The sequence below is a fragment of the Neovison vison genome, chromosome 4, assembly GCF_020171115.1.
Source record: "Neovison vison isolate M4711 chromosome 4, ASM_NN_V1, whole genome shotgun sequence".
In the NCBI taxonomy this organism is placed as follows: domain Eukaryota; kingdom Metazoa; phylum Chordata; class Mammalia; order Carnivora; family Mustelidae; genus Neogale; species Neogale vison.
Window position 1 is genome coordinate 20,277,517 of NC_058094.1, and position 12,511 is coordinate 20,290,027.

The following is a 12,511-nucleotide window of genomic DNA, read 5'->3' on the forward strand; positions in this document are numbered from 1 at the left end:
AACATAAAGTGTTATATTAGTTTCAGGTATACAATATAATGAGACAACAATTCTATACATCACTCACTACTCATCTCAAGAAGTGTACTCTTATTCCCCTCACTCTATTTCATGCACTTCCTACTCACCTCCCCACTGAAAACCACCAGTTTGTTCTCTGTATTTAAGAGTCTGGTTTCTTTCGTTTGTCTTTTTTCCTTTGTTTTGTTTCTTAGGTTCCCCATATGAGTGAAACTATATGGCATTTGTCTTTCTCTGTCTGACTTATTTCACTTAGCATTATACTCTCTAGATCCATCTGTTATTTATATTTTCAGTAAGCAACTCATAAGCACATAAGTAATGGCAGTCACACTTTGATAAAATCATGTTTATTTAGTGAGGTCTGACAAACAGAGAAAGTAAAAAGAATATTTTCTAAAAAATGTATAACTTATATATAAATACTTTAAAAGAGAAAAGCTGAACACATGTGGTGACAAAAGAATGTATACATTTAAGTTTGCAGCCTATCTTGTAGCCTGAAAAATTAGATACACATATGTATACACATATATCTTGTTCGTGAGTTTGCATAATTAGGGCCCAACGATAAGTTCTGGGTATGTCTACCATCATTCTGAACTCCCATAAAATTTGTGGTATTTTTCCACCACAATCATGTTGATTTGTCCTTCTTTCTCAGAATCTAAGACCAGCACACTTGAAAGTCATCAAAGGTTGTAATCAGGTGCTTTGGGTCCCAGTTTACTCATCAGTAAGGTAAAGAAAATCTCTGCTGATGTGTTCTGCCTCTTCTGAGTGAAAAAGCAGTGAGTCCCACTGGCCTCCAGCATATAGAAATGTATGAGGGCTGAGAGGTGGGCCATCTCTGTATTAGGGGGAGTTTTCTGTTTGGTTTCTTTCTTTGGAAAGGAGTCAACTGTCTCCAATGGAACAAGTTTACCACACCAGTCCACTTAACTAACAAATATTCCACTCCTGTAGATACATCTTGTTTCCTAGTATGCAACACAACAGAAGACTAACAGTCTCCGGCTTTCAAACTGAAGAGCTACACATTTCCTCAGATCTTGAACTCGGAAGTTGAGAGTTGAGCCACTCAAAAAGAGAGTTCAACAGAAACCCCATCAAGTCAAACCTCACTATATGGCAAAATATTCATATGACAACATGTTCAGTATGATATTGAACCTCACTGTGATGTTCATGACTGACATTTTCTTGATATTGCACTAGTGTATAACAAAATAAGATGAGTGTAATGTGATAGTCTACACAGTAAAACATGTACCTTATTTCTTAAATTTATACAAATTTTTGTTTGTAGTAAATACCACAGAAAAGTAAGTCATCCCTAAGTACTATCCTGAGCTTACCTTGATTTCAAGTTTACAGTTAATCATATCTTTCATTAAAAAAAAAAAGACAGATATAACTGACCTCATATGACCACAGAAAATACATAGGATTCAGGGGTAAAATAATAATTCTTCCTAATTTTTCTTATATTCATTTGATGGTGGGTAGCTACAGTTTGCCTCTGTAGGTATGCTTCTCAAGGATTACATGTTACATTTCCCCTCTGCTGGTGTTTGGCTTTAACTCTTGGAGGAAGGCCTCGTGGTTATGAGGACAGTTGCTGTGACAGGTGCAGGTCCCGATGACCATCACTGGTTTCTTGATGATCTGCCCTGGGGAGCACTGGAACTCCACCTGGATGGTTTTGGTGTTGTGGGGGGTGCAGCATCGGCCATCACTACAGACCCCACAGAACCTGGGCTTGTAGGTGTGGAGGCTGGTGCAGTTCTTGAATTGCAGGTGGATGGCTTTGAGTGACTTCGTGGTGCGGAGACACTTCTTTCCTTTCTAAGAAAGAAGAAAAAGCGGATTCATGGAATGGCTACCATTTCTCCAAAGAACCATTTTAGGGATATGGAGTAAATTTCTAGCTGCCTAACCCTTATCCATTGTTCTTCTTTGTTAACATGACATTATTGTGTTAGGACAATTTGGTCAGCAGAATATCTGAGTGCTTGCGATGGCTTTGTGATCAAGTTCTGGCCAATGATACATAAACCAAGGGATTCTGGGAAATTCTTTGACCTTCAGACAGGTACAGTTCTTTATTGCTTCCTGCATTCACTATCTTCCTGCCTAGAATGTGGAAACCATGCCTACAGGTACATAACTATCCTTTGACGTGGCGATAAGCATGAGGGTAAAGTGTATATGAAGAAATCTATTTTTTCAAGGCACTGAAACAGACTTTGATGTTATAGCCAATGCATTCTTAGGCATTATAAAAAGAAATGGAATACACCTGGCAGCATTGCACACCTCCTAATGCTTCAAATACTTCAAATACTTTTCAGACATTAACTCACTTAACGTTACTAACATTCAGTCCTACAAGGATCAATTATTCACGTAAAGAACAGCTGTACAAGCTTCACAGATGAGTAAATGGAGTCTCAAAGGCCTAAAGTCACCAGAAACATCAAGTTACTGAACATCTGACACAAGCCCATGTCTTCTATTGTACTATAACCTCAGGAACATCTAAGATAATGGGATTTAAGGTTATTTTCCATGAAGACAGGGTACAGTTCTTTACCCTTTCACAGGGTAAGTGAAGAATTTATTCAGTTTCCATTAGTAATGGCTGATGAGGAACCCTCATACAGATTCAGCACAACACTGACTCTATGTTTATTTCCCACTCAGATTTCTTCACCGACTAAAATTTGCAATAATTCTCTTCTGCTTTTCACTTTCCTAGGCACAGCCCACAGCTGTGGAGTGATGAGGCTTGGGATTCTCTTAAATCTGTGCCTCTCAAACATTACATCAGAATCTTCTAGAAGGTCTGCTAAAACAGAAAGTGTTGGGCATTACACCCAGAGTTTCTGATTCAATGGGTCTGATGTGGGTCCCAATAATTTGCTTTTCCAACAGGTTCTTAGATGATGCTGCTGGTCTAGGGAGCCACACTTTGAGAAGCACTAGCCCATTTTAAAGCATCTCTTGGTGATAGGATGTAATGATTATTATGCTGTTATTTCCCTAGCTTCCAAATAGATTTTGGAACCTTTATGAAATGTATGTATCTTAAATATAGTATCTCCCAATATAAAACTGGGTGCAAGTTACACAAACAAATAAAAATTTTGGCAAAAGAAACAATAGAAAAAACAAAGTTTTGGAGGCATGCATGGAAAAGCCTTATTTAATAAAGAAGTGTGTCCTTGACAATGTTAAAGGTCCTTTGTTTCTTCCTTTTTGATATTTAATGTGTAACCTACATTCTTGCCAATGTCCTCACAAAGGTACAAGGTCAGCCACATCTGTGTGTGTGTGTGTGTGTGTGTGTGTGTGTGTGTGTGAGGGGGTGGGGGTTGAGAGAGAGAGAGAGAGAGAGAGAAGCAGAGACAGGAACAGACACAGGGAGAGAGAGACAGAGAGAGGCAGCTTTGTGGGTGAACCCACATGGGATGTGTGAAACCACACATCCCATGCATATTGCAATTCCCCTAAGTGGGGGGAAGGTCAGCTTCTAGCATATAATTTTAGGGATGTTTCTATGTGTTCTTTCAAAATTGGTGGAAGAAATATAAATTAGGATGGACCCCCCAAAATCATATAGCCATGTAGCCATATAACTAATATGATTGCCGGAGACTTCTATGAGCGATAAACAGAAATGATGCCTAATGCTAATGGAGTCATCTCTTCCCAGCCACTTTGTGAATTCATTCTATTTAATCCTCCATGACAACTTTGAGGTAGGTACTGTCAATGGCCTCATTATATGGGGGAAGGAATTGAGGCTTAGAGGTTAAGAAAATTCATCCAGATCCCACAGCTAGTTCCTGCAGTGTAAGCCAGGAGTTAGGCTGTCTGGCTCCAAAGTCGCACCCTTAGGTATTAGGTGATATGGTGTAGAGATATGTAAATCATTCATTGTTAGACACTTTTTGGCTTTAGGGTTGTACAAATTTCCATATAATGGTCAGTTTGGGTATTGCATTTTCTGATCTATGGCTCGGGGAGGAAGCCTGTGATGTCATCAGGAACCAATCAGAGCTTCTGATCCGCATGCCTTATGGTCAGTGTTAACACACTGAGTTGATTCACTTCCAGCAAAAAAGGAAAGAAATGTGCTATTTTATTTGGCACATATCGCCTTTTGCTGGCAAATGTACTATTCCCTCTAGACTTTTTGAAGCACTGAAAATAATTCCCAGACACCCATTCATTTATCCATCAACAACTGTTTATCAGGTGCACAGCAGGGACCAGGTAGGATGTTGGGGACGGAGGCTTGAGTGCAGAAGATTCCATTTCTACCCTGTGCTTCCTATAGATGGAGCCTAAGGGGTGTAAAATACGGAGGTCAGAAGCGACCACTTTCAAATCAACTGAGCTTGGCAAGCAAGAGGCCAGTTTTTTCCAGGAATGGGAGGAGATTTGCCAGACCTTCTCATCTGGGGACACTTCTATTGCCAGCTTCTCCCTCTGCCGCTAGACCTGCTGTGAGTTGCTTGGATATTTCAATATATGAAAGAGGAAAAATAAAAGAAGGTAAACTCCCTCACTGCAGGAACCACTTCCCCTTTTTTCTGGGCTTCACTCCCAGCTAGAGCTGGCCTCTGTGTCGACTAGTGTCAGGGAGATTTTCTAGAGCCCAAGACACCCAGGAGGCAAAGCTGCTTCCTCTGGGTCGGGAGGCTGCCCACACGTTCTTACCTTATCTGTGGGCTGCTTGGGCTCTTGCTCACAGGGTCGCACAATGCAGAGCCGAGTCTGCTTCACCATTTCACACTGTGGGTTCCTGTTGGTGACCCGGGTGGAAAAACCCATGCCACAGCTCTTGGAACATGCGCTCCACTCTGTGGTCTGTTCAATGCAGTTGATGCTGGAGTCGGAGACCGCAACTCCTAGCGTGGCTTCTGTCCTGTAGGCTACGTACGGGAGGGACCAACAGAGGTGGCCATATTGAGTAAAACATGCGGATTGTGGAAGAATGCTTTCAATCATCCTTGGAAAGGGGGTCTCATTCAATTCTGTACCTACTAAACCCGGGTGCTCTCAGAACCGGATCTCTGTTTATAAACCCTAAAGAGGAGCCACAATGCCGGCACGTTCTGGGCCTTCCAGAAAGGTCTAGGGGATGACTCTCCAACTTGTCCTGAACTAGCTTAGGAGGCCCTGTTTTTAAGAAGCCTAGCAGTTTGAAGAACATAGAACAGGATGGCATCAACAACCATCCGGTCAGCTGTCATGTTCTCAACATGGGATATAGACACTTGGACTTTGATTACAAACATTTCTTTCTCAACACTTAATAGGTATGGCTTGGGGGCACTTCTACACGGAAGTGTAGGCATGTTTGATCCGCAAGGCATGTTTGATAATGTCTGACCTCAGAAAACCTGCCAAGGTCTGTATACTGTCATCCTAAATCTGGCATTTAGGATGTAAATCTGGCTAATTCAGTATCTGGCTGATATTGGCTCTTGAATTTTTTTTTTTTTTCCAAAAAAACATTTCCTTTAGAAGATAAAGCACAAAGAGAAGCAAAACAAAGCTCCTTGACCCTTCCTAGAGCATCTGGAAAGGTGGCATTTCTCTGGGACACCTGTCCAGGGAAAAGCAGCATTCTTTAGAGAGGCTGGTCATGCAGTAAGACAAAATCAGTCCCCTTGCTCAAAAGAACCACTGAACGCAGCAGGTTCTCTTTCGGAGGAACCGCGCGCCTACTTCAATAACTTGGCAAGGATTCACACACACGTGATGTGTTTGATCTCCGTGGGCATCTGGAATCCACCACTGGATGGCCAGAAACCGAGGCCAGTTTCTCATGGAGAATCCAAAAGAGCACACATGCTTCCTGCCTGCCTTTCCCTTGTGCGGTGATGACTTTCAGGTATCCTGAGTTTCTTACCTGGAAGGGCGAGGCCTCCCAACTCCCCCTTCTCATTTGAGTCACAGATCCACTTTTCACAGCACTCCCCCGGCACTTCAACTTTTCTGGGAGCTGGGCAGTCGGGCTGGGGCAGGAGCAGGTCCTCTCCGCAGCGGGGCACACAGCCAATCTGTCCATCTCTGCAGGCACACTGGTATTTGCAGCTTGGCTGAAAGGTCTCCCCGCTTTGGTAAATGACCCCATCAAACACACAGTTGTCTCCTTCTACCGCTAGAGCATCGGGGAAGCAAGGCAGAGAGGGAAGGGCAGAGAGAAAAATCAAGAACAGAGTGTGATGGAGAAGCTATACAAGCTACATGCAAACCCAGGCGCCCCTTTTTTTCTCTTTTTAAGCTATCTGTTTCTTCTCTCTCTGGCAGGGATATGTCCCCATGGAGGCCTCCCACAGCTAGAAGAAACCTTGAAGACCATCCAATGCTGCCACTGGTTTTTTGTTTTGTTTTTGTTTTTGTCTTTTTTTTTCCCCCACAGATGAGGCAGGGAGTGCACCACTGAGGAGTGACAGTCCCAAGGTGCCTCGGCTGTTGTTCCCAATCATGAAGTCAATTCTCCTACTCCAGCAGCTTAGAATTAGAAAGAAAAAGGTGCACGTCGAACACTCCAAATAGGTTAACTGGTCAAATCGAGAAGAGAGGTAGGATTCCTTGGCATTCCAGCACAATAAATCATCACTAACTTAGGGAATAAAGTAAAAGCCTATTCCAAGCCCTCTTATGGGGGTGTGGGGGGGGGAGGTGGGGACAGCCTCCAACTAAATGGTGCACCAGGTGGAAAAATGACCTCCCAATCAGTGCCACCAGCCCGAATTGGTTAGTTGCCTGCGCTTTATTTTATTCACAGTCCAGACTGGGCTGACAGAGTGGTCTCAGGAGACCAAAGGCTGCTTTAGCTCAAATAGGAGCATTTCAGGTGTGAAAACAAACCTGCTGGGCGGCAGGTGGGGGAAACTGTGAGCTTGTGAGTCAACGCAAGATTTCATTGCCCCCAAGCATCCCCTTGGAAATGTCCAAAGGAAATTATTTCACAGGCCCTAAACTCTGCTCTGCTCCCCGCCTAGGATACCTAGATTCCACTGTAAGGAGACAAGCGATGAATGCTTCTCAACTTTGTCCTCAGTTTCCCCCTCCGGCTTCCCCAAACCTGGAAGCACCCCCTTCCCCACCCTTCCGCAGACCGTGCCTCGCGCCCAGTAAACTCTCCACAAACTTCACTCCCAGCAGCATCCCCGTTGTTACCCTCTGGGAAGGGGAGAAGGGGAGGAAAGGGGGCTCGGGCGGGAGCCGAGGGCGGTGAGCGCAGGGGCCCGGATTACCCATGCAGATGCCGGTTCCCGCGCTGGGGTCCGCTCTGCGGTCGCAGAAGAGGCCGCGGCTCTCCTCGCACGGCTCCAGCAGGGAGCAGCTCTCGCCCCGCTGGCGGGCGCACACCAGACAGCAGGAGCAGTCGTCCAGCACCGCTCGCACCCCGGGGGCGCAGGTTGGCGGCGTCTTGGGACACCGGGCCGGGCACTGGGTGGGACAGCGCTGGGTGGCAGCGACCTGGCGCGAGCGGGACAAGAAGGAGAAAGCTCTCAGCGGGGACGACCGAAGGCTGAGCGACCCGAGCGCCCGGGCAGGGGCCGCCCTGGAGGGCAAAGTAGCCAGAGGCACCTGAGGGGTGCGCCACTCACCTGCCCCAGGACCTGGAGCAGCAGGAAGGCCAGGCCGATGCACCGCTTGGGCAGACACCGCACGCTCTGCATGGTCAGGCTTTCCCCTCCGGCGTGGACGGAACAAGACCGGGCGCCCCAGATCCACCCCGCTGGCCCCGCTGCAGGTCGGGCGCCCGCCTCTGCTCCCCGGCGGCACCGGCTTAGGTTTTATAGCGCGCTCGCGGGACGCGCTCGAGCCGGTTGGCTGCAGGGCAGGGAGGAGGAGGGGGGACCGGCTGGGTGGGGAATGGAACGAACCCCGGGGTTGCCATGGCAATTGGCCGTGGGTGCCGCTCTCCTTAGGGCGCGGCCCTGGGGCCTGCGTGTGCCTGTGTGTGGCGACTGGCTCTTCCCGGAGCGCCGGGAGGGGCAGGGTGGAGTCGCGCGGCCGGGACCCGGGGCTCGCTCGAGCGCGTGGGAAGGAAACGCCCGTTTCCTCCTGGAAGCCGCTCGGCCTTCCCCCGGGACCGAGACACCGGCACTCCCCCCCGCGCTGCGAGCCGGCCCTTCCAGGCAGGGCTGCAAACGTGGGGCTCGCCTCGAGGGGTGCCTGCAGTCTGGGGCCATCCGCGGGGGGTTGGCGAGCGGCCCAGCGGGTTAGTCATAAGGGAAGCACATGCAAGTTTGTCACCCTTTAGGGCGCTCTTTGAACGTGTGGAGGGGAGGAGAGGGGAGGGAAGCAGAAGGAGAGAAGAAAGAAAGTCGAGGGGGGAAAGCAAGAAAAGAAAAGAAAAGAGAAGACAAAGGCAAACAAAGCATCCCAGCCCGTTAGGATGAGGGATGCTATTGGCTCAACGGGGCAGAAAGTTCCTTCGATTCGAATCATTCCAAGATTCCACTGATTCTTAACCCTTACTCCTCCTCCCGATTCCGCAGGCTTGGAAAAAATAAATTGAAAACATAATAAAATCAGAGCATAAAGCTCGAGGTAAATACAAGCTTTCTTCCTGATAGAAGAAAGTCTTGAAACACCTGTTGCTTCAGGCCTGCCCTAAATCAGAGCGTGTCAAAACCCAGGAACCCTTGAGAGTTGGTGAGACAGATTCAGCTCAGCTACTGTCCAAACCTCAGTGAATTAGGGAGGGGGGAAGTATGGGTTTGGTTTACTTGGCCGACCCCTCCAGCAAATCACATCTCTCTCCCACCTGGCATCCGCCTTTAAAAAAGGGCTGCTTCCAAGCCCTCGTCATCTCTCCAAAGGTGAAATTGCTTGACGGAGTAAAAGAAAATTTCTCCCCTACTTCAACTTCGCCGCTGCCTCTGGGATAACTATGCCCAGCTCCTCTGAGGAGAGCAGCCTTGGAAAGACACTTTATAAGAAAAATTATACAGTCTTGTGATGTAACTCTGGACTTGAAAAAGGGAGCAGATTTCCTCTACATCATCCATGCCCAGCATGAAGGAAAGTGAAGGCAGCTGGTGGAAGGCACCAGGCCTGCTCTGGCAATGCCTGTTCCTCGGGCTGAAGTCATCCCAAATCCCTTGAGGAGAGTTCTCGGAGCACCTTGAAACTACTATTATGTATTCCCAAGCCTCCGATAATTCTCCTTTCTTTGAGGTAAGCCAGACTCAGCAGTACTCAAAGCTTGACAAGAAATGGAACAGTTAAGCATGATACGCTCTAGTTCCATCCATGTTGTCGCAAATGGCAAGATTTCGTTTCTTTTGATGGCTGCATAGTATTCCATAAGTCAAGCGGAGAAAGACAACTATCATATGATCTCCCTGATATGAGGGAGTGGTGATGCAACATGGGGGCTTAAGTGGGTAGGAGAAGAATCCATGAAACAAGATGGGATAGGGAGGGAGACAAACCATAAGTGACTCTTAATCTCACGAAACAAACTGTGGGTTGCTGGGGGGAGGGGGGTTGGGAGAAGGGGGGAAGGTTATGGACATTGGGAGGGTATGTGCTTTTGGGTAAATTGGAAGGGGAGATGAACCATGAGAGACTATGGACTCTGAAAAACAGTCTGAGGGGTTTGAAGTGGCGGGGGGGGTGGGAGGTTGGGGGTACCAGGTGGTGGGTATTATAGAGGGCACAGCTTGCATGGAGCACTGGGTGTGGTGAAAAAATAATGAATACTGTTTTTCTGAAAATAAATAAATTGGAAAAAAAAAAAAAAAGAAATGGAACAGTTAATCTGCACCCTGTCTAGGACCCTCGTATACTCTGGACAAGCTTCCCTGGACATCTGGCCCAGTGATGCTTCTACTCCGCCGAACATCTGAATCAACCAGCGTGTATTAAAAACAAAACAAAACAAAACAGATTCTTCTGCCTGACCCTTGACCTACTCAGTTAGAGTCTCTGGTGAGGGCTCTTGGTAGGCAGCACTTTAGTGCATTTCAAAATGGGAGCTGTCTGAGGGAAACCTGTGGTCATGGAACAATTGGAAGCATAGCTAATGGGGAGGCAAGAATCTTGGCCAGGTTTTCAAAAGTATGAATAGCCACAATAAGGAGAAATCGGCAGCACTGGGGTTGGGTTGACTTTTCTTGGGAAGAGGGAAGATGAGAGGAGAAACGTGAATTCCAGATTAAGGATGAAAATGTCGAGATATCACAGCTAACCTGAGCCTCTTGATTGCACGCAACGGAAACCAAATCAGAACTGGCTTCGGCAAGAGGACTTCTGGAGTGGAGAAATGCTGTGGTATTTCACAGATAACTAATGGGAAAGGTGCTACTAAGCCTCAGAGGCCACCAGGACCAGGGCTTGGGAGCCAACAAGACTCCATCCCCCTATCTGTTTTCATTGCTCTTCTGGGTGTCAACTTTACTCAGTCTTACTGCAAACCAGCTTCTCCCATGTAAAGGAAGTGTCGACCTTAAGGTCTCCCTAACCTCTTACATTGTGACCTGATCACCACAGAAAGAGTGTCCCTCTCCCTTGGCTCAATTTGGAAAGTTCCAGGAGAGGAGCTGGAGGAGCTCACCCTGGGTTAATTGAAGGAGAGAAAGATGAGGAATGGGGATTAGCTGACACCACACAGTTGGAATGGGATGGATGAGCAGCTCCCTAGGAAAGAAGGGATGATTCTTTAAGAAGAACGCATGTGTGACAGGCAGAAGAGGACATTTCCACTCTACTGTCTGCTGTAAACGCTCCTGGATAAGGAGCTACATTACAACAACTGGAAATTGAAAGTGAACCCATCTGATGATAATCAGCTCATGCTTGCTGTCTCTTCTGTCAAACCCCACATGCTGGGATAGATTTTGTCTTCTCCATTGGCCTGGCACCAGTGCTTTTCCTTTCTATCTCTAAACTCACTGAATAACAATGATGTGACTGTTTCTGTGCTCATCTCCCTCTCCTGACCAGGAGCCCTTGAGAACAGAGAGTCCGTCATAGTTTCCATAACACTCCCAGGGATGTACAAGTGGTCGGTTGTTCTTGGACCTTCTGAGATACTGCAGACCTCGCTTTGAGTTTTGTCCCTTGTTTCTGGTTCAGGTAAGAAAGAACTGGACATGTTTTTCTTTAGCCACAGCTATCCACCATCACCATCTGCTTCCGACATGGACCTTCTCCCAGTCTTTCTTGGTGCTGAGTCCAAAGGATGGCATATAGGCTGGTGACGTCTTCTTGTTGGAAATAAACCCTGTGTCAGCCGAGATGTCTGAGGAAGTCAAGGAATGTTACCTTAGAAATTCTGCATGAATTGCTGGTCTTGGCTGCCAACCAAGATGGCAGCTCCGCTTGGTTATGAGGTGCAAGTACCGGTGGATTCATCTCTTCATTCCAGTTCATCTCTTTCTCTCTTCTTTTTCCCTCACTGCAGATGTGACACCAGAGACTTATTGCTCCTTCTCTATATCAGACAGGTTGTTAACTGATTTATATAGATACATTTTAAAGATTTTATTTATTTTGAGAGAGAGCAAACAAGGGGAGGGGTGGAGGGAGAGAGAGAATCTTAAACAGTCTCCGTGCTGAGTGTGGAACCCCATACAGGTTCGATCTCATGACCCTGACATCGTGGCCTGAGCCGAAATTAAGAGTTGGACACTTGACTGACTGAGCCATCCAGGTGCCCCTGATTTATATTCTTATTACTCATTAGTCAATACTCCTATCCCGAGTACATGTAGAGAACTCTTTATCTTTTATAAAGGTAAAATTTTATAGAAGTTTCCATTGTTGTCCTATTTTTTCTCCTTTTTAGAAAAGATTTAAAAAATATACTGGCACTAACTTCTGTAGCAGGCAAAATAAATGTAAAGCACAGAACCCCATATTAAAAGTGAAACAAAGAAAAAGCAGTGACTATGATGTTTTCACTTCCAGGACAACTCTATCACTCTTCTCTCCTCAGTGATTACATTCTCCACAAACGCATAGAGTTTGCATCTTCATTCAGTCATTATTTAGTGAAGCCACGTGTACTTAGCTCTGGGAATGTGCCTCCTAAATCAACGTCACAGCTCTTTAATGACTCAGTTGCTTTTTTCTAAATTTCCTTCATATGTCCCCTTCCTGTGGTCCCAGGGAGTTGGTAGAACACAAGGTAGTTCCCATTATATGTTAGGCCAGTCAGCTCTACAAGATATACAGTTCTATGGCTAATTTCAATCACACCCTCTCGCTTCTCTAACAGACCTCTTCTGTTCTTGCTTTTCTGGAATTGAGGAGGGACAGAGAAGAAGCAGTGACAGGAGGTGAAATATTAAATATATAATGTTGAGTGTTATCCCCTTCAGAAACATCTGCTCATCGCCCACACTTTTAAAGATTATTTTTTAGTGTATTTCTTAGACAAAACAAAAATCCAGAAGATTAAGTACAAAGAAATTCAAGCCAGAAATCGGCTAAAAATGTGAGAAAT

General features: G+C 46.2%; 1 protein-coding gene across 1 annotated transcript; it reads right to left on the reverse strand.

Annotated features, from left to right (window-relative positions):
* Positions 1 to 355: 355 nt before the first annotated feature.
* On the reverse strand, positions 356 to 7,819 carry CCN3 (cellular communication network factor 3). The gene is made up of 5 exons (XM_044245048.1): positions 7,659 to 7,819; positions 7,302 to 7,527; positions 5,948 to 6,199; positions 4,750 to 4,964; positions 356 to 1,869 (listed from the first exon to the last, which is right to left on the reverse strand). The coding sequence occupies exons 1-5, from the start codon at positions 7,728 to 7,730 to the stop codon at positions 1,573 to 1,575; spliced, it is 1,062 nt and encodes a 353-aa protein (XP_044100983.1). The 5' UTR covers positions 7,731 to 7,819; the 3' UTR covers positions 356 to 1,572.
* Between the last annotated feature and the right edge of the window lie 4,692 nt (positions 7,820 to 12,511).

Excerpts from the sequence above, each read along its gene's own strand:
- CCN3 (XM_044245048.1), bottom strand. The coding sequence starts at position 7,730 with ATGCAGAGCGTGCGGTGTCTGCCCAAGCGGTGCATCGGCCTGGCCTTC. Across the intron at positions 7,528-7,658 it reads TGCTCCAGGTCCTGGGGCAG|GTCGCTGCCACCCAGCGCTG; the intron begins GTGAGTGGCGCA and ends CGCTCGCGCCAG. Across the intron at positions 6,200-7,301 it reads GGGAACCGGCATCTGCATGG|CGGTAGAAGGAGACAACTGT; the intron begins GTAATCCGGGCC and ends CCGATGCTCTAG.